The sequence below is a fragment of the Pantherophis guttatus genome, chromosome 1 (genome assembly GCF_059756535.1).
Source record: "Pantherophis guttatus breed Tessera chromosome 1, ASM5975653v1, whole genome shotgun sequence".
NCBI classification, from domain to species: Eukaryota; Metazoa; Chordata; class Lepidosauria; order Squamata; family Colubridae; genus Pantherophis; species Pantherophis guttatus.
In genome coordinates, this window is record NC_142063.1 from 177,508,381 (window position 1) to 177,533,564 (window position 25,184).

At 42.7% G+C, this 25,184-nt stretch overlaps 1 protein-coding gene across 5 annotated transcripts in view; it reads right to left on the bottom strand.

The window, feature by feature from the left end:
• The window catches only part of BARD1 (BRCA1 associated RING domain 1), a 145,568-nt gene that overhangs the window by 65,730 nt on the left and 54,654 nt on the right, over window positions 1-25,184 (bottom strand). For all 5 annotated transcript variants that reach the window (XM_034433530.3, XM_034433513.3, XM_034433523.2 and 2 more), the window contains 2 exons: window positions 18,356-18,436; window positions 17,614-17,786 (listed from right to left, as the gene is read on the bottom strand). In XM_034433530.3, coding sequence (XP_034289421.2) covers window positions 17,614-17,786; window positions 18,356-18,436 — 254 coding nt within the window. The remainder of the gene's footprint in view (window positions 1-17,613; window positions 17,787-18,355; window positions 18,437-25,184) is intronic.

The following is a 25,184-nucleotide window of genomic DNA, read 5'->3' on the forward strand; positions in this document are numbered from 1 at the left end:
TTCGTTTTGTGGCGAAGGTTGTTGAGAGTGTGGTTGCGCAACAGCTTCCCCAACAACTGGATGAGACGACGTATCTGGATCCGTTCCAGTCTGGTTTCAGACCCGGGTACAGTACGGAAACGGCATTGGTCGCGTTGGTTGATGATCTCCGGAGGGCTCAGGACAGGGGGTGCTCCTCTGTCCTGGTCCTGTTAGACCTCTCAGCGGCTTTTGATACCATCGACCATGGTATCATGCTGCACCAGTTGGAAGAGTTAGGGGTGGGAGGCACTGTCCTACGGTGGTTCTCCTCCTTCCTCTCTGGCCGGTTGCAGTCTGTGTTGGCAGGGGGGCAGAGCTCGACCCCGAGGCCCCTCATATGTGGGGTGCCACAAGGGTCGGTCCTCTCGCCCCTTTTGTTCAACATTTATGTAAAGCCACTGGGTGAGATCATCCGTGGTTTCGGGGTGAAGTACCACCAGTACACTGATGACACCCAGCTGTACATCTCCACCCCAGACCACCCCAATGATGCCCTTGAAGTGATGTCTCGGTGTCTGGAGGCCGTGCGGATCTGGATGGGGAGGAACAGGCTCAGGCTCAACCCATCCAAGACCGAGTGGCTGTGGTTTCCGACATCCCGATATAGTCAGTTGACACCATCGCTGACTATTGGGGGCGAATTGCTGGCCCCCACGGAGAGGGCTCGCAACTTGGGCGTCCTCCTGGACTCACGGCTGTCTTACGAAGAGCACTTGACGGCCATGACCGGGAGGATCTTTCATCAGGTCTGCCTGATTCGCCAGTTGCGTCCCTTTCTGGATCGGGACTCCCTACACACAGTCACTCATGCCCTCGTTACCTCCCGCCTGGACTATTGTAACGCTCTCTACATGGGGATTCCCTTGAGGAGCACCTGGAGGCTCCAACTGGCACAGAGTGCAGCCGCGCGGGTGGTTATGGGAGCAACATGGCGCTCCCGTGTGACACCTCTCCTGCGCGAGCTGCACTGGCTCCCGGTGGTCTTCCGGGTGCGCTTCAAAGTTTTGGTTACCACCTTTAGAGCGCTCCATGGCTTAGGACCTGGCTACTTACAGGACCGCCTACTACCACAAACAGCCTCCCACCGGCCGGTACGCTCTCATAGAGAGGGGCTCCTCCAGGTGCCGTCAGCCAAATAATGTCGACTGGCGGCCCCTAGGGGGAGGGCCTTCTCTGTGGGGGCACCTACTATCTGGAACGAGCTCCCCCCGGAGATACGGAGGATCCCGGATCTGCGCACTTTCCGCCGTGCTTTGAAGACACTCCTATTCCAGCAGGCTGGCCTGGCCTAATTTTTCCCCTTCTTTTAAATTTTTAAACTCAAATTTTAATTCGTTTTAAATTATTGGGAGTTTTAAATTGTCTCGGGCAAAAATTATTTAATTGGGTTTTAATCATGTTTTAACTTTTGTATTTATGTGTTTTATTTCGTGCCTGTTCACCGCCCTGAGTTCTTCGGGAGTAGGGCGGTATACAAATTTAATAAAATGAAAAAAAAAATGAAAATGGAGGAAATACCATCAAGGCAATCAAGACCAGGGCAATTCCAGTCATTAGATACACAGCTGGAATAGTGGACAGGACTCAAGCAGAACTAAAAGCAATGGATAGAAAGATCAGAAAATAATGACAATGAATCATTCCCTTCATCCTCAAAGTGACATTGACAGATTCTACCTTCTAAGGAAAATGGGTGGGCGGACCAGGCCTGAAATATTGCAAGTAGATCAAATGGCTGAAGAAGAAAAAAGGGCATTGGAAGAATATCTAAAGGACAATGAAGAAAATGCATTGAAGTTAGTATACCAGGAAGGCTTACTGACTACTGGAGAGACCAAACTGGCCTACAAGAAAGACCAAATGAAAAACAGAATGGAGGCATGGGAAGACAGATCACTACATGGCCAAAAACATAGCAGGAAAAACTATGGCAATGGCTAAGAGTAGGGAAGTTGAAGAAAGAGACCAAGAGACTAATTCTGGCTGTACAAGACCAAGATTTTCAAAAATATAATTGGGCTTATATTTTGTCAATTAAATCTAAGGTATGTGAATTATTACAGTATTATTGATCATCGCACAGTCAGCCAGATGTTCAGATTGGGTTTGGCAATTTTGTCTACCTATCAAGTCCTTACCAAGGACCTGGGATAGGCAGATTTAGGTGTTAGGTATCATCGTAGAATGGAAGTGGTTCCAAGTAAAGCCACCTTCTGCAATTGATAGATGGTGAATTTGTCAATGCCTATGGTGTTCAAGTGGTGCTCCAAGTGTTTTGGGATTGCACCCAAGGTGCCTATTACTATTGATACTACCCTTGCTTGCCTTTGCCAGAGTCATTCTATTTCCATTTCTATGACTTTCTGTTATGTTTCCAAGTTCTTTCTCTTCTATTCTGTTGTCTTCAGCCACTGCCACATCCACTATCCAGACTATTTTTTTCTTTCTTATTGACAACTGTTAAGTCTGGGATGTTATGTGGCAGATGCCTGTCTGTTTGAATTCTAATTCTTATTGTTATTATTATTATTAGTCAATCTTCAATTTGATTCACAGTCTGGGATTGGTAAAAACTTAACAGTTCAAGTCCTAACAAAAGACCTAAGAGCTGTTAAGGTAGCCTTTGAGTATATAGAATGTTTTTTTGCTAAATCAGAATATTTAGGTCTACTAAGTTCAAAATTTCCATGTTTCTAGGAACTCTTTGGATATTGTTCCAAGGACTCCTATTACTATTGGTATTGCAATATCAATGAACCAGACTTTTTTCTTTTCTACAACAGTGATATCATGCATGTTCTGGGCCACATGTCTGTTTGGATTTGAAAGTTGCACACATCTTGACATGTTCATTTTCAAAAACTTTGTCAATTTGGTGTTCCCAGTAATTTTTGCTGCACTCAAACTCAAACTTCTGGGAAAGCTTCCAATGTATAATTTTGGTAACTCGTTAATGATGTTGTAGATCAGGGGTGTCACACTGGCCAGATGCATCACATGCAGGCCACCCCCACCCCAGCTCCATGAAGGGAAAAAATGTGATAGCAACACGACGCTGCGAGTTTGACACTTGTGAAATTTTGCTGCAACCATGGATAAGATGATCCATTGTTTCATTTTTCTCATTGCATAAGGGACATTTGCTGTTTGTTACTGACGTGCTGAATTTTTGTTTTCATGGAATTATTCTGCAAGGCTTGTTCTTAAGCAGCCAAGATGAAGCCTTCAGTTTCTTTCTTCAGCACCCCTTATCTCAACCAGTTCCATGTTAGTTTCATATTTGCCTTTCCTTCAATGTCCTTCAGATATTGATTGTGCATAGGCTTCTTTTCCCAGGTAGAAACTCAATGCTCAATTGTTTCCTTTCAATATTCTGCTCTCAATCTTGTTATTTTCAAGAGGTTTCCCTTATTTATCTCCTTCAGCAAAAGCTCTGTTGTTTTATGTAATCATTTAAGCCATGTTTTTCCTCTTCCACAGTTTGTTTCACCTGTAAGAGTCCTCTGCCATCCTGAGATATAGGCAAGTACAATGCATCATGATTTGCACCATGCAAGTACAATGCACGATGGCATCCTGAGATATAGGCAAATACAATGCACTATGAAATTAATATGATTTTTTGTGTGCAGATCATGGTGCATTGGCATTAGTCTTCTTGTCTTTTGATCCAAGTTATCAAGTTCTAGCTGAGTCCAATCAATTATTCCAACTGAGTATCATAGTACAGGAACTGCCCAGGTGTTAATTGCCTTTATGATATTTCCTCCACTCAGCTTTGATCTCAAGATTATCCAGACTCACTTTATTTATTTTGTTGAAGTAGTGTTAGCGTTCCAGAAAACCCCAACTCCGAAGATGTGGAAGCAAGCATTTTCCAAAGTTCTCTTTACTAGACTAGGTAAACTGACACATCTGGGAAAACCTGAATCTGAAAGGTCCGGGTTTTCCCTCAGTAAATCAAAACCTCCAAAACCATCCCCTCACTCCTCAGTTGATCACATGCTCCAATCAACATCCATCCCATCTCGACTCAGCACTCCAACCACTCCTTCTCCAGATGCCGGATCGCCCTGACCTTGACCGACAGGAAGAATGCTATTATGTCTACTAAATCCCCCCCTCCTACTTCCCCACACATGAGAAGGTGTCAGCATGGAAGCTTCCGGCTTAATATGGCTTCCAAAGCTGACAGGCATCCCCCCCTGCAGAAAAAAACACATTCTGAAAATAAAACAAATACAAAAGAAGGGGTTAACACCTTGTACAGGACCCCTTAACCCCCTCTCCCCCACCCCCCAGGTGGACCTTTTGGTTTCTCAGGAAATTTATCATGAAATTGCTTCACTAGAGTATCAGCATTCACATCCCAACTTTTCACCCAAGTAGCTTCAGATAATGGGTACCCTTTCCAGTGTATCAAATATTGTAAGCAACCCCTGTAGGGTCTAGGATCTTCTTTACTTCATAATGAGTCTCGCCTTGCACTACCAAAGGATGGGAGAGAGCAGCTGGCAAGGGCCTTAAGTTAGATTTCTTGCTGGTTTCAATAAGCTACTGTGGAAAACTGGGTGTACTTTCCCTAATAGACGAGGGAAGCTAAGTTGGAAAGTCACTGGGTTAATCACTTTCACTATAGGGAAGGGACCTATGAATTTGGGTCCAAACTTCTTGCTAGGTAACCTCAATCTTAGGTACTTGGTTGACAAATACACCTTATCTCCTATTCGGAAAGGTGGTTGGAGAGATCGGCGTTTGTCGTCCTGGGCCTTATACTTTTCCACTGATTCGGCTAAAGCTTTCTTAGTATTCTCCCAACCCCTTTTCAATAAGGTCATCCATTCTGTTAGGGACATGGAAGTGGGCAGTTCTCTAGGCAACTCAGGCATCGGCACAAAATCCATGCCCGTAGTTATCTGAAAAGGAGTCAACCCAGTACTGCTGTGTACTGCATTATTATAAGCCACTTCTGCAATTGGTAGTAAGTCCTCCCAGTCTTCTTGTTGATAATTTACATAACATCTAATGTATTGTTCCACCATTGAGTTCAATTTTTCAGCCGATCCATTAGTCGATGGGTGGAAAGCTGAGCTAAGCCCCTGGGATGACCCAATGGACTGTAGGAACTCTTTCCAGAACTTAGCGGTAAACTGGACCCTGCGATCTGAGATCATTCTCCTTGGAACCCCATGTAGTCTGTAGATATGTTTCACAAAAAGCTTTGCCAGTTTCTTGTTGCAGGCAGTGAAGTGTGCTTGCTTGGAGAATAAATCAATGACAGTCCAAATCACCTTGTTCCCTCCACTGTCAGGGAGCTCAATTATGAAGTCCATTGCAATCTCCTCCCAGGGCTCAGTGGGTTCGGTCACAGTCTGGAGAAGCCCAAGTGGCTTCCCTGGCCTGGACTTCATGGTGGCGCAGCTTTTCACATAGTCTTCCACATCAGCTTTCATCTTTGGCCACCAGAATTGTTTCCTAGTCAAATGGAGGGTTTTTTAAAATCCAAAGTGGCCCCCTAGTTGAGAATCGTGACTCCTCTTTAGCACCAGGAGCCATATGCTGTGGGGCACATAAATCTTACTCCCCTTCCACGCCAACCCCTCTCCTAGGGTTAGGTCCATCTGGTTTTCCTTGAACCAGCAATCAGTTGAGAGCACCATTTTAAGCTCTGCTGCCAACTTGTCTTCGGACAGGTTTGAACTATGGTGCATTTGTGCTCTGGTCCGGGTTTGGGCAGCTGGCTGAGTTACTGAGATTATGGCATGAACTATCTCTTCCTGTTGGCTGTCAAACTGGGGCTTGTGGGAGAGAGCATCAGCTAACAGGTTTTTTCCCCCGGAAGGTATTTCAGGTTAAAGTTAAAGCGTTTGAAATACTGAGCCCAGCAATCCTCCTTGGGGGAAAGCTTCCGTGGGGTCTTAAGCACCTCAAGGTTTTTGTGGTCAGTCCACACTTCAAAAGGCTCAACTCCCTCTAGGAAGTGTCTCCAGGATAGGAGAGCTCATCGCACTGCAAAAGCCTCTTTCTCCCATACCGCCCATCTGCGCTCAGTGTCTGTTAACTTTCTTGATACGTAAGCACACGGCATTAATTTGTTTTGGGTGTTCTTTTGCAGTAGAACAGCAGCCACCGCCACATCACTCATGTCTGCCTGAACCACAAATGGCTTATTTGGGTCAGGATACTGTAGGATCAGCTCGACTGCAAATAGGCAGTTTAATTGTTCAAAGGATTTTTGACAGTTCATTGTCCAAGCTAGGGGTTGGCTGGGTTTTGGTTTGGTGGGAGACGAGCCGGTTTTTAGCAATTCTGTCAAGGGGAGAGCAACTTCAGCAAAGGAGGGGATGAATTGTCTGTAAAAGTTTGCAAACCCCAGGAAACTTTGAAGTTGCTTACAGGTTTGTGGGGGTTGCCAGTCCAGCACTGCCTTCACCTTCCCTGGGTCCATTTCGATTCCTTGATTCGACATCCTGTATCCCAGGTAGTCCAAGGACTCCTTATGGAACTCACATTTTATTTTATATATATATATTTCTATACCGCCTTTCTCCCGTAGGACTCAAGGCAGTGTACAGTCAAGAAAAATATAGACACACAAACATCATAAAATTGCTAATTAAAATTATTAGTTTGGTCAATTAAATAAAACCCAGAATTAGATAACATTTAAAAAATTCATTCACATGTTCATATGTTTAGCCCCGCCTGTTGGAACATCAGGGTTTTGAGGGCACGGCGGAAAGCACGGAGATCAGGGATATTTCGTATCTCAGGGGGCAGTTCATTCCAAAGGGTTGGAGCCCTCACAGAGAAGGCCCTCCCCTGGGAGTCGCCAGTCGGCATAATTTGACTGACGGTACCCTGAGTAGTCCCTCCCTGTGAGAACGAACTGGTCGGTGGGAGGCTATTGGTGGCAAAAGACGGTCTCGTAGGTACCCAGGTCCTAAGCCATGGAGCACTTTAAAGGTGATAACTAACACCTTGAATCGCACCCAGAAGACCACCGGGAGCCAGTGCAGCTCGCGTAGGAGAGGTGTTACATGGGCGTAATGAGCTGCGCCCATAATCACCCGCGCGGCTACATTCTGGACCAGTTGGAGCCTCCAGGTGCTTTTCAAGGGGAGCCCCATGTAGAGAGCATTACAGTAGTCCATACGGGAGGTAACTAGGGCATGAGTGACCGTGCGCAAGGCGTCCCGATCCAGAAAGGGACGCAACTGGCGGATCAGGCGAACCTGATAAAAGGCACCCCTGGCCACGGCCGTCAAATGATCTTCTAAAGATAGCCGTGAATCCAGGAGGACACCCAAGTTGCAGGCCCTCTCTGTGGGGAGCAAGATCTCATCTCCTATTGTCAGTGATGGTACCAGCTGACTATACCGGGACACCAGAAGCCACAGCCACTCGGTCTTGGAGGGGTTGAGTCTGAGCTTGTTTCTCCCCATCCAGATCCGCACGGCCTCCAGGCAACGGGACATCACAGCAAGGGCATCATTGGGGTGGTCTGGGGTGGAGATGTATAGCTGTGTGTCATCAGCATACTGAACATTCACCCCGAAGCCACGGATGATCTTGCCTAGCGGTTTTACATAAATGTTGAACAGAAGGGGTGAGAGGACTGACCCTTGCGGCACCCCACAAATAAGGTGCCTCGAAGTCGACCTCTGCCCCCCTGCCAACACAAACTGTGAACGGTCAGAGAGGAAGGAGGAGAACCACCGAAGCACGGTGCCCCCTATTCCTAACCCCTCCAGCCGGTGCAGTAAGATACCATGGTTGATGGTATCAAAAGCCGCTGAGAGATCTAATAGGACCAGGATAGAGGAGCAACCCCTGTCCCAAGCCCTCCAGAGATCATCCACCAACGCGACCAATGCCGTTTCCGTGCTGTATCGTGACCTGAAGACCGACTGGAACGGATCCAGATAGACAACTTCATCCAGGTATCGGGGTAGTTGTCGCGCCACCACACTCTCAACAACCTTCGCAACAAAGCGAAGATTGGAGACTGGACGATAATTTGATAATATAGCCAGGTCCAGGGAAGGCTTCTTGAGGAGGGGCTTCACAAACGCCTCTTTCAAGGCGGCGGGAAAGACACCCTCACTCAGAGAAGCATTTATAATCCCCTGGAGCCAGCCTCGTGTAACCTCCCGGGAGGCCAGTACCAACCAGGAGGGACACGGGTCCAATAAACATGTGGCAGCGTTAAGCTTGCCCAGAATCCTGTCCACGTCCTCAGGAGTCACAGAGTGAAACTCTTCCCAGATAACGCTCTCAAGACCTGCCCCCGTCTCCTCCCCTGGATCTACCCAATTGGAGTCCAGGCCTTCCCGAATCTGAGCGACTTTATCATGCAGGAATTGTACAAAATCCTCAGCTCGACCCTTTAAGGGATCTTCCCGTACCCCCACCTGAAGTAGGGAGCGGGTCACCCTAAACAGCGCGGCTGGGCGGTTCTCTGCAGATGCAATAAGAGCGGAGAAGTAGCTAGACTTCACCACTCTTATCGCCACTAGGTAGGTCTTAATATAAGATCTCACCTGTGTTCAGTCAGATTCAGATCGGCTTGTCCTCCAATCACTCTCCAGGCATCTTTTCCGATGCTTCATCTCTCTCAGCTCCTCGGAAAACCAAGGAGCTAGACGAGATCAGTATCGGGTCAGAGGCCGCAAAGGCACGACGCGGTCCAAGGCCCCAGTAGCCGCCCTGTCCCAGGCGACCACCAGGTCCTCAGTCGAGTCGTGAGCCAGAGTCTCAGGAAATGGCCCAAGCTCCATCAGGAACCTTTCGGGGTCCATCAGGCGCCTGGGACGGAACCATTTGGTTGGTTCCGTCTCCCTGCGGTGGGTGGAAGTGACTTGAAAGTCCATGTGAAGGAGAGAATGATCAGACCATGACAAGGGCTTGATGTCTATATCCCCTATTAGATCATTCAGCCACTGATCAGAGACAAAAATCAAGTCCAGAGTGTGATTCCCCAAGTGGGTGGGGCCTTGAACTACCTGGGTCAGGTCCATGGCCGTCATGGAAGCCATGAACTCCCGAGCCGTCTCCGACATCTCACCAGCGGATGGCAGGTTAAAATCCCCCATAACAATAAGTCTGGGGGTTTCCACCGCCACCCCGGCTATAATGTCGAGCAGCTCAGGCAGGACCGCTGTTACGTGGCAGGGAGCCAGGTACGCAATCAGTAGGCCCATCTGAATTCCCCGACCCCCACTTCACAAGGAGGGACTCACATCCGGCTATCTGAGGAACAGTGGCCTCCCTCGGGCAAAGACTTTCTCTAATGATTGCTGCCACTCCCCCACTCCTTCTGAGTCCTTGGCTGATGGAATGCACGGAAACCTGGCGGGCACATTTCCACAGGGAAACTCCTCCCTCCTGGCCTAACCAGGTCTCCGTAATCCCTGCCAGGTCAGCACCCCCCTCTGAAATAAGATCGTGAATGAGGGGGGCTTTATTTACCACTGACCTGGCATTACATAACATCAGCTGTAGACCCAGGGTCTGAGACTCTGAACAACCCAGGAAACGAGCAGTGCTTTGGGGGTCGGAGTGGGCAATCGCTCGTAAACATCGAGTGCGCACTCCCAAAACATAATATGGCCCCCTGCAGCCGTCTTATCTGCCCCTCCCACTTACTATACTAATGCCCATCGCTTCATCCCTCTGCATCCTTGTCAGATTTCTGTCCCCATCCTCCCCACCATGATCATCAGACCCATTACCCCTTTCAGTGGATTTATGGATCCCCCCAGATCCATTCCCACAATCCCTCCCAGAACCCCTTAAAATAGAACTTAAAGATTTATCTAAAGAACCCCAAAGCCGTCAGTTTTTTGCAAACCACCTCTCGGGGTTCCAAAACCCGTCCTCAAGGGCGGCCCTTGATAACTGAGAGGGCCAGACATGCGAGAGGGGGGAATCTCGCAATGCAAGGAGCTCCGCAGTTGAATACATCAAAGATAGGAGCAAGTTGAAGGAGATGAAGGATCATTTTCTTATAAGAGTGTTAGAGATGGTTAAGATAAGTAATTTAAAATAAGGGAGGAAATAGATGTTAAAGGAAGACCAGTATGTTACAAATGTCAATACATCGGAACATCATCGCCCTCTCACGACGATGGGAAGTCTTGTGGTTGTAGTAAGTCCATCCAAAGGAGGTGGGGGTAGAGGTCTCAAAGGGTTGTCCTCTCACAGCGACATTTTGACAGCTTTGCATACAGTTTGGCCGCTAGGAGCTTTTTGAGCACTTGTCTGACTAATTTGACATGTTCTTCCATATTTTCGCTGAATATAAGAATGTCATCAAGGTAAACAAGGACCCCCTTATACAGGTGCTCATGCAAAACTTCGTTGATCAGTTTCATGAAGACTGCTGGGGTGCCTTGGAGTCCAAAAGGCATGACCCGGAATTGGAAGCTGCCCGGGAGGCAGTTAAAAGCAGTCTTTCATTCGTCTCCCTCCTTTATGCGAACCCAGTAGTAGGCTTCCTTTAGATCTAGCTTGGTGAAAATCTTGCTTTTTGACAAGTGATTCAGCAAGTCTTTCATTAGTGGTAGGGGGTAGGTATTTTATATGCAAATGGCATTGACCCCCAAAAGTCCACAAACTATCTCACCCCACCATCTTTCTTTTCTTTAAACAATACAGGGGTGGCCACCCTGGATTTCACAGGCTCGATGAATCCACTGGCTAGGTTGGTGTCAATGTACTTCCTCAACTCGGTCATTTCAGCAGGTATCATAGAGTACATCCTGGGTTTTGACAATTTGGCTCCCGGTTCTAATTCGATGGCGCAATCCATGGGCCAATGAGGGGGAAGGAGGTTACATTTCTCCTCACTGAACGCTTCGGTATATACGTTAGGAATCTGGGGTTCGCCTGGAGTCCTGTCTGAACAAGCCGCTGCTGGTTCTGGCAGCTGGCCTTTATGGGTAGGCTGCACTTTAGGAGGAGGGGCAGGGGGTAATGGGCCAACCCCTATTCTGATTTTTCGGTATCCATCTTCCCATTTTATGGTGGGGGTCCATTTGTCTAGCCAAGCCAGGCCCAGTATGACAGATTCCAACATTTTTGGGGTTACTATAAATCATATAAATTCATGATGTCTCCCGATTTCTAATCTAACCAGTTCTGTAATATGGGTGGCGGAGAACCCCCCCCCCCCCATTAACGTTCCATCCACGTGGTGAAATTTAATTGGGTGCTTTAAGGCTGCTGTTCTAACCACAATTGTTCAACAAGAGGCAGTCCAATTAGACATCTGGTGCAGCTGGTTTCTATAATTGCTGGCAGTTCTGCTTGCTTCCCTGTCTCTGGCACCACCAGTTTCACTATAACTGAAAAAGGGGGGATGGGTGCAATCACCATTGGGTCTTCATCTTCGCTAGCCTCGTCAGGAGGGGCTTCTTTAGCGGGAAGTTCCTCGCTCTCTTCAGTGGGGAGGGGAACATCTACAGCTTGTCTGGTGAATTGGCTGGTGTCTGGGGCCTTCCTTGGAGCCCTCTTGCCTCGTGCAGCTGTGGCAGGACGTTGCTGTGAAACTGGGGCAGGGGCCAGGCACTCAGAAGCTCGATGTCCCGGTTGTCCATACCGATAGCATTTAATTTAATTGGGGTTGATTTCAGTAGGCTTTGAAAGGGGCGTCTAGCTAACGCTCTCCAAGGCAGCTTCTCTGCTGGGGTTTTGCGGTGGGGGTGGATTTCTCTGTCTAGAGCTATGGACATAGTATACCAGTCGTGCAGCTGTTCAGGCACACACACCCCCCCCCCCGGGATCCCATAGGCTCTTCTGACTTCTCGGTCAATAGCCTCTTTAAAATAGTGTAGGAGTATGCAGTCTGGCCAATGCCCCAGGTTCCCTGCGACTCGTCTAAAGTCCCATATAAAGTATTTTATAGGTCGATTACCTTGCTTCATCGCCTTTAGTGTGGCTTCATTTTCATTTATTCGGTCTGGGTCTTCAAATCTGACCCGGAGCAGCGCAATAAACCCATTGGCATCATTTAGTTCCGCAGCACCCTCATTGTGTAGCTGGGCTATCCATTCAGAAGCCTGCCCCTCATTCATCCCATCGGAAATCACCGACACCAACTCCCGGTCTGAGTCGTATTGGTCTCTGTACTGATCCACATGAGCCCAGACCCTGCTGAGGAAGTAAGCCAGTTTGGCAGGCGTACCATCAAAGGTTGCTCTGAAGCGGGGTGGCATTGGCTTCTCGGGTGGATGGGCCCCGGCAACAGGTGGCTGAGCTGGAACCTCTGGCGGAGCTGCTCTTGGTTGCTGGACTGCAGATGGCTGCTGAGCTGCTTGCTGGGCTGGAGAGAGGGGGGTACTCCAGCCGGCTGCTGAATTAGTCCCCCCTGTGGTGCCAGGATCGTTGGGCCATATTGGGGCCATGGGGATCCCTGGAAACTTGGAACAGACAGCGCTGGATACCACTGGCACTGGACCCATCCCTGGCCAGGATAAAATCCTCAGCCTGATGGTATACTCTCAGCAGGAGGTAGCACAAAAGCAGGCTGGCAAGGGGCCCCAAAAGGGGGGTTTTGCATTCCATATGCTGGCTGCGTTTGATGTCTCCCAGCTGCAGGATGGCCATACTGAGCTGATCCGCTTGTTTCGCCCCTGGCCAGGTAGAGCGGTGTCTACGCCCCACTAATTCCCCCCTCCAGGTCCCGGATCATGGAAGGTGATGGCGAGCCCAGTTAAGGATTGGCTTTGCATTGGGTGCAACAGGTCCCAGTCACAGGAGTCTCCGGATCCCATAGCTGTCCCCATCCTCCACTCTGGCTCACGGGCTGGGAGCAGCTTTATATCCAGGCGGTCTACCCTCTGGTCCTCCTCCTGGAGCTGGGTCAGACTGGCAACTCTTCCAGGAATCTGACGCCTTGGGTCAAGCCCCCAGCCTTCGGGCTTCCTCTGCAGCCTCCATGGCTCGCACCATTTCTTCAGAAAGAGAAAGCAAGGTGTTGGTAAATCCTTGATCATCCGTCCCCACAGCCCCCTCTATGATTTCTCCTTTCTCCTCCATCTTCACTGAGTCTTCGCACCACCCGAGGTTTAGGTAGATGCTGGGGCTCAACAAACCCGACAGCCCCTTTCGGGGTGCCGTTAGGTTTTAAGAGGGATTCGGGTTAATGTCAGCGTTCCAGAAAACCCCAACTCCGAGTAAGGATGCGGAAGCAAGGATTTTCCAAAGTTCTCTTTACTAGACTAGGTAAACTGGCACATCTGGGAAAATCAGAATCTGAAAGATCTGGGTTTTCCCTCAGTAAATCAAAACCCCCAAAACCATTCCCTTACTCCTCATTCGATCACATGCTCCAATCAACGTCTGTCCCACCTCAACTCAGCACTCCGACCATTCCTTCTCCGGATGCTGGATCGCCCTGACCTTGACTGACAGGAAGAATGCTATTATGTCTACAAACAACCCCTTTACTAAATCTTCCCTCCTACTTTCCCACATATGAGAAGGTGGCAGCATGGAAGCTAATATGGCTTCCAAAGCTGACAAGTAGCTTCCTTGACTTGGTTGTGCAACAGGTCAAAAGCTTCCAAAACTCATACATACTTGTACCCTTCTTCTGGTGTTACTGTGTTTAAAGCTCTTTATTATCAAGTTCAAATCTGTCATCTCCTATAATTTTTCCTGCCTTAACAGCAATTGTTGCACATTTGCCAAACAGCATTCCAATGCCAAACAGCATTCCAATGTCTCTGCTAAACTCAGTACTTTTCAGTAGTAAGCTCAATTTAGCTTGGTTTTCCAATTTTAAATCATCCATAGAGCAAATGTGAAACTTTCAAGCCTTTTTTAGTCAATTCATAGCCAGTTTGTCTTGTTCAAATTACTTGTTAGTTGCACCATTGATAGTAGAAATAACAGAGGTGACAATGAGTCACCTTGGAAAATTCCTTGTTTGATTTCAACTTCACCAAGTTCTTCTCCATAGGCCATCAGCTTAGTTTTCCATAGCTTCATGGAAGTCTTTAGGAATTTCTGAATGTTGCTGCTTATTCCAAAAATTTCTAAGCATTTCTCAATTCAGCTATGTGGAACAGAATCAAATGCTTTCTTATAATCAATTCAGGCCATAAACAATTTTTTCATCTTTTCTTTGAATTCTTTGAAACCTGTTATCATTATTATTATCTCACCAGGCTCAAGGTTGACTCAGCCTTCCATCCTTTCAAAGGTAGGTGAAATGAGGACCCAGATTGTGGGGGCAATAAGCTGACTTTGTATAAATATACAAAAGTATATTCAATAAACAAAAAGTATGAAGGCTATTGCTTAACGCATTGTAAGCTGCCCTGAGTCTCCAGAGAAGGGCGGCATATAAATTAAAGCAAAAAAAAAAAAAAAATTAGTGTATGATGTTCTTATATTAGCCAGGAGAAACAGTAGTAGTTGGCTGCCAATTTACCAGCTCTCTTGTGAGACATGCCCACACGGTTCCCAGGGTGTGCCATTGGAGGGCAAACTGGCTTCGCAGAAAAAAGAATGAGGAGTGGCTCTTCTTGCAGCACCATCCAAGCCCCTCTCCCTTTACTAGAGTGGCCTCGCAAGTGGGCATCAAAATCAGGAAGATTCAGAGCTGGCAGGAATCTGCCTGCACAGAGCACCAATTCACCCCCCCCACCCAAGTGATACCTATTTATCTACTTGCATAGAACATGCTTTCAAACTGCTAGGTGGACAGAAGCTGAGGCAAGTGATGGGAGCTCACCCTGCCACACATTTATACAATTCAAACTGCTGGAGCAGAGACTATCTCCAGCATTATTAAACCACTGAGCCAACTCCCCTCTTTGTATGTGAAGTGAATTCGTTAGAACATCATCCTTGCTCTGTGGAGTGTCTTTATATATATATTAAAATCCTGACAATTGGTACGGTCAATATATATCAGACAGATACTTAATTTTGTTCCCAGGCATGTTTCGGTCTTGTTGGGTTTTGATTTGAGGCTCATGAATATTTAATTTTATGGAAAAACTGTATCCTAAAAATAGAAGACAAAATGTTCTGCTAGTGGAATCTTGAATATATCTTTATATATTAACTACTACTTCATCAACTACTAAGTCATCAAAATATCTTAGTTTGAATTTACTGGAGACCGCAAAGAATCTGTTTAAGAGGACTGACAGTGGATTCTTTGATTTGTTTATTTATTTACAGTATATGACATTTAGGAAAATCACATTTGTTTTGTTGTCATCTTTGCTGGTGATAGAAAAAATTTGAACAATCACATGATTTGTATGATTTGTGAATCATCCACATTTTTACATGGACAAAAAGATTTATGGAGATTTTGTTTAGTGTTATAAAACAAAAGATATAAATATATCCCAAGCTTGAATAAATTGGGCAGGACAGGAATTCAGCTCAAAAGGGGCCAACTCTTACTGCAAAAGACATTTCTACTTTCTCCAGATCCACAAACACATTCTCAGGTAACCTCAAAGATTTCATTCTTGTCATCTGATTGCATGTTCTGAGGGGATAGAAGTGATGCCATTGTCTGTGTGGATGTATGAGCTATGATTCTCCAAAAACTTACAGATAGAAGGTATCTGAGCAAAGAAAAGGAAAGCAGCATTATCTCATCTTTAGAAATGTTTTCAATAGCTTTCGAATAGCGGGATTCAAACTTTTCGAAGCCAAATTCATTCTTAGTTAAAAAATAAAGAAGCAAGTTAATAACATTGTGCATGCAGGAAAATATGGAAAAAGAGCCAATTTGAATGAAATATGTTACGAACAAGTGAAATTGCAAATGCCAAGAGCTAATTTTTCATGTCATTTGGCCAGCTGTGAAGCAAGACAGGCAGAAACTTGAAGGGAGCAAACACACAAAAAAGCTATAAAATATAAATTAGTTTATGCAGATTAACTGTAAAGGCTAGGTCCACTGATTCATGTAATAGTTTCTCCTTATAGTTTCATATGTTTTGCTAGATGAAGAAAAGTTTTTAAAAATAGGACCTTGCAGATTCCAAGGGAGACACATTTTTATTATCTTCAAACTGGACTTCTTGAGTCAGAGACTTTACATTCTCTCATTTAATTAATTGTTGAAACTCACTTTTCCCATAAAATATATTTTGACTGAAAGAATAGATTCAATTAAGGCAAGCCTATTTAAAGCTTATAGGATTAGTCTGCAACTTTTCAGGCAGTAAACACTATTGTGAAATTTAACACAGTGCCGTGAGTGCTCATTTCTTAAACAACTTTTTTTTTAAATGAAAATCTTGCACATTTTAATGTGAATGTTTTCACATGAAAATTTGCAAGCTTTCAGTCATTTTTAAATGACTTGATCTTGTTAAATTTCAGTTAATATCATATTAACTGAATGATATTCAGTCATATATTCTCCCTATGAAAGGATGTAGTATTGTGAGTATCAAAGAGGGTATGAGCACCATACTAATCGCTAATTTATTTGTTTGTTTATAAAATTTATAAACTGCCTCATTCCAGAATCTCTAGGCAGTACCAAAGTCATATTATATAATTTTGTAAATAGGTACAATCACCAGTTCTATATCACAAATTGCCTATCTCAGTTTCCAGCTCTCCTAGTTGCTGTAAAGACTGCAAGCTAGAAACAATCGTGGATGCATGGAGCTTCTTCCCCCATTCCACCCCCAATCTCTGTCTCTCTCACATTCACTCATACACCCACAGCATACTAAATTCAATTTCTTCAGTTTAGTTTTCCAAGCTGCAAGAGAAAGTGGTATAAAACCAAAGAATAGATATATGCTACAATTCATCTTCTGTGAATGGTACATCAAACAGGTATTTCTTCAGTACTGCTTAAAAGAAGATGTTCAACTGTTACTGATTGGTCATTAAGAAGCAGCCAAAGAAGAAAATCTCTTCACAATCTCTATTTCAAACATAAAACATATTGGATTAAGTGCTGGCAGGCCAGACTTTCAAAGGAGATACTTGACAAATATACATCAACTTCAGTATACAGAATGTATCTCATACATATTCTGGTTTTCAGATTAAATAGGTTCTCTAATCACAAAGACAATTATATTCTCATTCAGAGGTGCAAGCTCTCAACCCCAATTTTGTCCCTTCACAAAATTAGCCTGACTGGGGGAAGAGGAAGGGAGCCAGACTTTTAGGGTATGCCAAAAATGTCCTAAGCCTCCACACATGCTGTGGGACACTATATGGTGTCAGGGTGGCCCCATGCATTATAGATTGGCAGTGTTGGATAAACACATCTTTACTTTGAAATTACAGTGGGGACAAGCACATTACAGAAAGCAGGCATTTTGCCTTGGATGAGAGAGATATGGATTCAAATTCTAATTAAAATATTGGGGGAAACTTAAAGAGGCTTGTCTGCAGTGATAAGCTTTTGATTGCCCATTCAGATGGTGGCTAAGGATTTGCATCATGTGTTCCCCCATACAAATGAACAAAGCTCCGTCAACAAAAAAAATTAGATGCCAGAGGATATTTTTGGGGGAAGGGGGGGAAGAATATGGGCTTGCAAAAAAACTCTATTCATTTGTTCAAAAACAGATAAAAATTACTCACACCACATCTCGAGAAGCTCCATGCAAAAGTAGCAGTTCCACAATTTCTATATGTCCATTCTTGGCAGCATCGTGAAGTGGCATATCATTCTGATACCCAGTCACATTCAGCAGTGCCCCATGTCTAATCAGTAATTCAACTATCTGCTTATGTCCATGATTACAGGCTTCATGCTAAATGTTGGATGGGAAAAAAAACAATATAGAAGTTACAGAATAAGAACTGGCTCAACTAAAAATTAAAGCTCGATAAAACAGGAAAATGATGCCCCTAAATTACAGATTTTTATTTTTGCAACCAAGACTGACTCCCAGATAGCTTGCAGGTATAATTAATCATTCTTGGAATCTTTGCTGTATGTAAAAGAAAAATACTTATGTTTGAACTTCATCTGGCAGAAAAAAATGAACACAAAATAACTATCCATAATGTATTTTACCACTTTCCAGATTCTGCTTAGACTTTTAAAATCCATTTCTCTTGCGTCTGAAAATGCAATAGAAAATCACCTGAAGAAAGAAACTGGCTTAATTCAGAAAGAACAATGTAGGAACAAATAACAGGAAAAGCAAGAGGAAAGAGGATCTCAAAACTATTTGACTTTATTAAACAAATGAAGTTTTTCCTTTTTCAGGACAAGCTGAGAAAGAATTCATCTAAATCATCCCCTGTATCACATAGTCTCAACAAGAGTGAGATAAAGAACAAGGGAAGAATGGAAGGAATGAACCATTTAAATTACCAGTGGTGTCCAACCAGCATAGTCTTTAATGTTGGGATCAGCTCCTTTTTTCAACAAGCATTCAACAGCAGAAAGATTACCCTAGAAAAAGGAAATGAAAACATAAAGCATTAAAATTTATTAAATGTTAACAATTTAAATTGATTGAGGATCTATAAACCCAAAATAAAAAATAGGAAGATCAGTAAGGTAAGAGAGAATCAAATATCCAACAGAATAAAGTAAAACATGTAAGTTTTTTAGAAATACAAATGTTTAAAAATCACTCTTTATATTAAATAAATATATTATAGTTAATTGATATTCTGATTTCTGAATTCTTTGACTTATTTCCCTCATCTAGAGAACTATACAATTGTTACAACCCCTTCTTATTCCTCTTTTAAAATTAGATTTCCTCTCCATTATAAAAAATGCCTGAAATATTCTATGAATTAAAAAAATGATGGTAAAAGAATGAAAATCTAGGATAAAAATTGCGTACCACAAACATGATAAAAATTTGATTACCCAGATTAACTGTAATCATGCTAACAGACCTGTGGCAACACTAACACATACAACTCAGCCTGACTCAGCCTTCCATCCTTTCAAGGTAGGTAAAATGAGGACCCGGTTTGTGGGGGCAATAAGATGACTTTGTATAAAATAGAACACCGCTTAGGGTGGGCCAAAAAGCCCTACTAAACAGGTATATACAAAAGTATGAAGGCTATTGCTTAATGCATTGTAAGCCGCCCTGAGTCTCCGGATAAGGGCGGCATATAAATCGAACCAATAAATAAATAAATAAATAAATAAATAAATAAATAAATAAATAAACAAACAAACAAACAAACAAACAAATAAACTGGTGTTGATTTTTAACCACAGGTCTGCCTCCACTTGGAGTTCAGTCTACCTTGTAACAGTTACTTGTCATCTCCCAAAACAAGACTAGCAATCATTAATGCAGACATATGCATTACACTCTTGCTAAATTATCCTTTATTTATTATGCTTATTTCTATCCTGACCCCTCATTAAGCTGAGAAACATTTATTAAATGGGTGAAATTGATATGCACTTCACAAAGTAAAATATCTGGGTATTATCAAGATTAATATGAATGATGATGATGATTCTATGTTATTTCAAAATAGCTATGTGAAGGTATGGAATGAAATGAAGTGCAGGTTAAGAAGGGAAAGCTATGTTTTATCATTGTTGGGGGGGAATTTCTATGGTAAAAATTAACGTACTACTTAAATGTCTGCTAAGTGAGACATTTGTTAAATGAATTTTGCTCAATTTTACAACATCTCTCGCCACAAATAAGTGAATCACTGCAGTACACATTTTAAGTGAATCTGACTTTCCCCTTGACTTTGCTTGTCACAAGGTCACAAAAGGTGATCACATGACCTCGGGACACTGCAGCTGTCATAAATATGCGTTAGTTATCAAGTGCCTGAATTTTGATCATGTGGACCATGGGGATGCTGCAACAGTTGTAAATATGAAAAACGGTCATAAGTCACTTTTTTTAGTGCTGTTGTAACTTTGAATAGTCAATAAAAGAATTGTTATAAGATACCCAGCCTTTGTGTATCATTATCAAGAATCATGAAACTGAAAAGCAAAATGATCAATCAAAAAGCTGCTTACTGCTTTTTTAAATTAGTAAATCAACAAGACTAGTTAAACATGTTAGCAGTAACTTTATCCATAGATCTCTTGCTTTACCTAGTTTTAGAATATTTTAGAGCTAACTTTTGGTATGGTTGCCCCATGATCCCATTCAGTGTTCAATATGAAAAATAAGCTTTGTATGCATTTATGTACACTTTTATAAAGTAGAGGAATTTTTGCAAAAAATCAGGAGTATATGATATGTTTTCAAGAACAGATTTTGCCTTTCTTTTTACTTTTAATGAGTAATAAAAACATTGATTCCAGTTTACCACACAGATGACTACATTTGTTTCAATTAACTGTAAACTCATCAAACTTTGAAATCCTTTTTCAAGACCAATGTGCTTTTAGGATATTTACTATGAGTGTAAAATAGGAAAGACTACCCTGAAATTTCAGTTTAGATTGATCTGAAATACACCAACATATTTAATTTTATATGCTTTTAACAGAGTCTCTTAAACAACCCAAAAGCTGAACTCGTTTAATTTTCATTAAGTTTGGTGTATTAAGCCCTACATAATAATGAAAACAGTATAGATTTATCCGATAATTAATGAAGTCCCAGAAGAATTAAATGTATTTTCCATTTACACTACCATGAGACTGTTTCTATTACACTGACAAGTTTAATTAGATAAGAAATTCAGAAAATAGTTGCAGCTACTTAATAGTGCAATCCAAATGGAACAATCCACGGCTGGGTGGGGAATAGGATGAAACAGGAAACTTTTCCTTTTAGCTAATTCTAGCCCTTTTTCAAGACAGTTTCTTTCCCTAAAAGTTTTTTCCCCTTTTTGTCTGTGTGTACTTGCTTTTTTATATTTTAGTTTGTACACTGCCTACAATTCCTAGTGTGGGATATATAGGTTGATAGTAATGATCACCATCATCATCCCTCATAAAAGAGTTTATTGTGCTTTAAAATTAGTCTTTGGCATTTTTTTTCTTTTCCATTTTCACACGTAAAAGATTATTTTTAAAAATTAAGAAATTAACCAGGAGTCACATATAGTAAAAGCTGACCATAAATAAAATCTTAACTTAATTGCGGTCATTAACCAGCACAAGAGAATTGGTATTCATATATTCAAAACTAAATTGACAATATCAATTCGTGAAGACAAAAATGTTGGCTAAAAGACAATCTTAAAATCAAAATAGGCTAAAAGGTTTACAAAGACATATACAACAAAAACAAATTAAAATTAGCAATCTGGATAATATAAAGTTGGAATAGCTGTATAAAATGGACTTCTGGAAGGGTCTTCAAATCTGGCTCTGCCAGCTGGCTTGAGGCTCTGATGGGGATGCTCTGTGCTAGAGGTGTTTGACAGGATAAGAAAGAAAATTCCATTCCCATTATTGTCTGTCTCCTTAGCTTTTAGCCTCTATTTAATCCTTACTAATTTTAACTTTTATATATATCTTTTTACCATTTTAAAGTAGCCCAGAATTGCTACAAAAATGAGATGGATGGCATATAAATTTAATAAATAAAATACAAATATATACTGTATACTTATACCCATTTTCTTTTCCATTTTCACAAGGAAAATGTTATTTTAAAAATTAAGGAATTAACAAGGGGGTCTTCTTCTCTACTTCCTTTTTTCTGCTTCAGGTGTCAAGGGAGATACAAAGTTCTGGTTCTTGCTCTTGTTGGCGGCCACAACAATTGTTAATTGATATTATTGTGGTGTGTCACACATGGTAAAATCTGACAGTAAATAAAATCAACTATACCAAAAGAAAACTACATGCCGATTTCACCAGTGATATGCTAGCAGAAATTTTTGATTAGTCTACCAGCAAAGACAAGGGAATCCAGAAGACTAAAGAGGGAAGAATGAATTCCTATCACATTTAAACTCCCTTTAGACTAAGGGCAGCTGTAATTAATTTCCAACAAATATCCAGTGGGAACTAAAGCAAACAAAAATCCTAATTTCCTTCTTAAAGTACTACCCATCTGAAGACAGGGTTCAGCAGCCTATCAATTTAGCTGGCCTCAGTTTGGCTGATTAAGATTAGGGCTATGCAAATCTTCAAAATTGCTAAAGTAACCATGTCCATTTCCAGATGCTGCTCCTATCTGGTCTATACATATTGCAGACACAATCCTTTTAATTCACTTATTTAGGCTAGTATAACAGTTTTGGAATTTTTGACTTGGTTTGGCTTTAGCAATACCTGCATGTTTGAGAAAAGGAGGTGCAACCACAGCTTTATTTGGCGTCACTCCAATCCCCGTTTGGAAAGAACTAGGAGAAAGGAATTTCATCTCATTATGCAACTGATCCCCAGAAAACACCTTGCAATTTGAGGGAATTGGTTCCTTGAATTTCACTTCTAAAAATCCCATGAGAAAGGGCTTTAAAATTCCAAAGAATCAAGTTGCTTGTTCAAAACAAAACTGAAGGTGTGTGCTATGTTTGTATTCCTACCTGAGAGGAACTCAAATTACACCTGCACATAGTGTAAACTGGTCAGATTCCTGGAGGAGAAAGGTCTACCACTCTGAGTCTCATCTATGCAAGTCAGGAATACCTTGGAAAGGCAGATATATGTTTTCAAACTAAATGCAGCAAAGAAAAAATAACTACAAAGAAAAATGAAGCCCTATGGGAAGACTGATGGCAACATGTCATTCAGAGGATAAAAAAACCAAGGTAATTGTCCCTGCTACTGGAGTTGAACAATTGATTTCATATCCTTCCCCTGGAAGAAAACACATAGGAATCTGGAGCAAGGTCTTCATCAAGTGTTCCAGTGACAGGAAGAAAAGTACCACAGACAGAGGAGTCCACAAGGTACCCTGAAGAAACAAAGTCGTATGGTGGTGATTGGTGATTATCTATGGAGATTCTCAGTCTTCCAGGTCATGGTTGCCCAAAAGTGCTTTTCCAAAAGGCAAATGGACTGAAGAAGCTTCTTGGATGAGAAGTGAAATATTTTCAGGGAAAAACCAAGAAAATCCAGTTGCCTTTTGGAAAAGCACCTTTGGGACATCTCAGAGTTGTGGATCCTTCATCGCTGCAGGTCTTCAAGGGGGGGGGGGGCAGCTGTCAAAGAGACAGCTATGTGAGACGGCTCTCTGGATCAGTGTCGCTCTTGCAGCTGCTTCCAATCGCTCGGCGGACTTTTTGAGTCCCAGGTCCCTCAGAGGGGGACTGGAAGAAAGAGGTGACCTGAGGAGCAGTCCTTGACGGCAGTCAGAATCGGGAGAAGCAGGAAAGCCTTGGAGAAGCCAGATGGGGGAAGGAGACGTCCCACAATGGTGGCCGTGAAGAAATGACAACTGACAGATGGACGAAGAATAGCGGTGAGTCAGCGGGACAATGGTGTGACGGATCTGGTGGAATTTGATCCTGGCAACTCCACGTGAGTGATCCGGGGCAGGAGAACTTCCCGGAGGATTTCCGATAAGGGAAGAGGAGAAAAGGGGCCCCAGGAAGAAGGAGGGAAGAAAGCTCTTCCCCCATGAAACAGCGGCGAAAGGCAAGTTTGGGCATAGAAAGGCTTACTGCAATGTGATAGGCCTTACTGGCTGAGAAACAAAAAAGAGCAAGGATGGTTTCTTTTGTCTACAAAGAACTTATAATAAGATACTAAAACAACTTAAAGTTGGAAAGTAAAAAGGATTGAATGCTGAGTTAAATAGAGGGAGGCAAGGGAGACACCTGCTGGCTAAGAAGAAAATAGACACAAGCAACAGTTTAAAAGAAAGGAAAAAAGACAATAAAAATAAATAAAACAGAATAGAAGAGATAAAGAGAACTCTGCTCTAGAAAGAAGGAAAGACTGTGGGTTAAAACTTACTTGTCCACAAAAATAAATACAGCAGCTAAACAAGAACTTGTTGACTTAAAGGACTAAAAGAAGCTACATAAAAATAAGAAACTGATTGTACTGCGAGGATGAAAGACTTTCTATATCTGTTTACTTTGTTGATTATATTTATATATTTACATATATATTAATAAGGAGAGTAACTGCAAATCAGACAGTGGTCGTTATGGCAAGAAGAAATTATTAATATAAGTGATTCTATAATATACATCTTTATCAAATTATCTCTGCCATTGATTATTGTAACAGATAGGTGATTTAGGATTACAGTTTGATATAAGTATTTAAAAGTTATAAGCCATTTAATTATCTTTGTTAATAGTGTTTTATATTTAGCAATAAATATTGTAGTATATATTACATGGTTTAGTATCATAAAATTTAATATATTCAATACAAAAAATTTTAATATATATATAAAACGCAAACTTTGATGCAAGTAGGCACGGAATAGATCAGGGGTCTGCAACCTTAAACACTCAAAGAGCCATTTGGACCTATTTCCCACAGAAAAGAAAACACTGAGAGGCACAAAACCTTTCCCGTGGCTGACTATTTCTTCAGCCACAAAACTAGCTTATGTAGTTGAATTAAATGTTCTGTTTTCTTCGGAAACTTTTTCTTTTCTTGGATTTATCCATGGTTGGCCTACCGGGTGTTGAAAAGCTCAATAAATCGCGTGCCGGTGGGTGTCACACGTTGGCGGTTGTGACACATATTTTGAGTGACAGGGAGCCGCAGCAGAGGGGTGAAAGAGCCACATGAGCCGCAGGTTGCTGACCCCTGGAATAGATCAATTGATAGTTCTGGTGTACTGGAGGGAAATACGAGGATTGCAAACAAGTGAGAGGGTTGGTTTAAAACGGTGTTAAAGATTACAAGTATTCCTAATCTAACTAGAATTGGTACAGGAAGGAGGCAGGCAGCCCAAACCACAGCAGTTGAACTGAGTCCAGCGGGACAAAGGTCCATAGAAGAGATGATGCAATGAGAAAGAACTAATTCATTCAAAGATTTGCAATTAATGCTACAATTAATGCAGGACGTAATGTTGAAAAACCATGAAGACTTGAAAAAAGAGATAGGGGAAGTGAGGAGTGATACTGGAGAACTCAAAGAAAAGATGAAGTCGATGGATGGGAAATTCAAATGCTTTCAACAACAAATTATGAAGAGTGAACAAAAACTACAGGAGATGAAGGAGAGAATAGGAAAGGAGGAAAAATGAGTAGATGAAATGAATGAAAGACTAATACAAGCAAACAAAGAATTAGAAACGACGGTTATCTTCTTAGAAACAGAA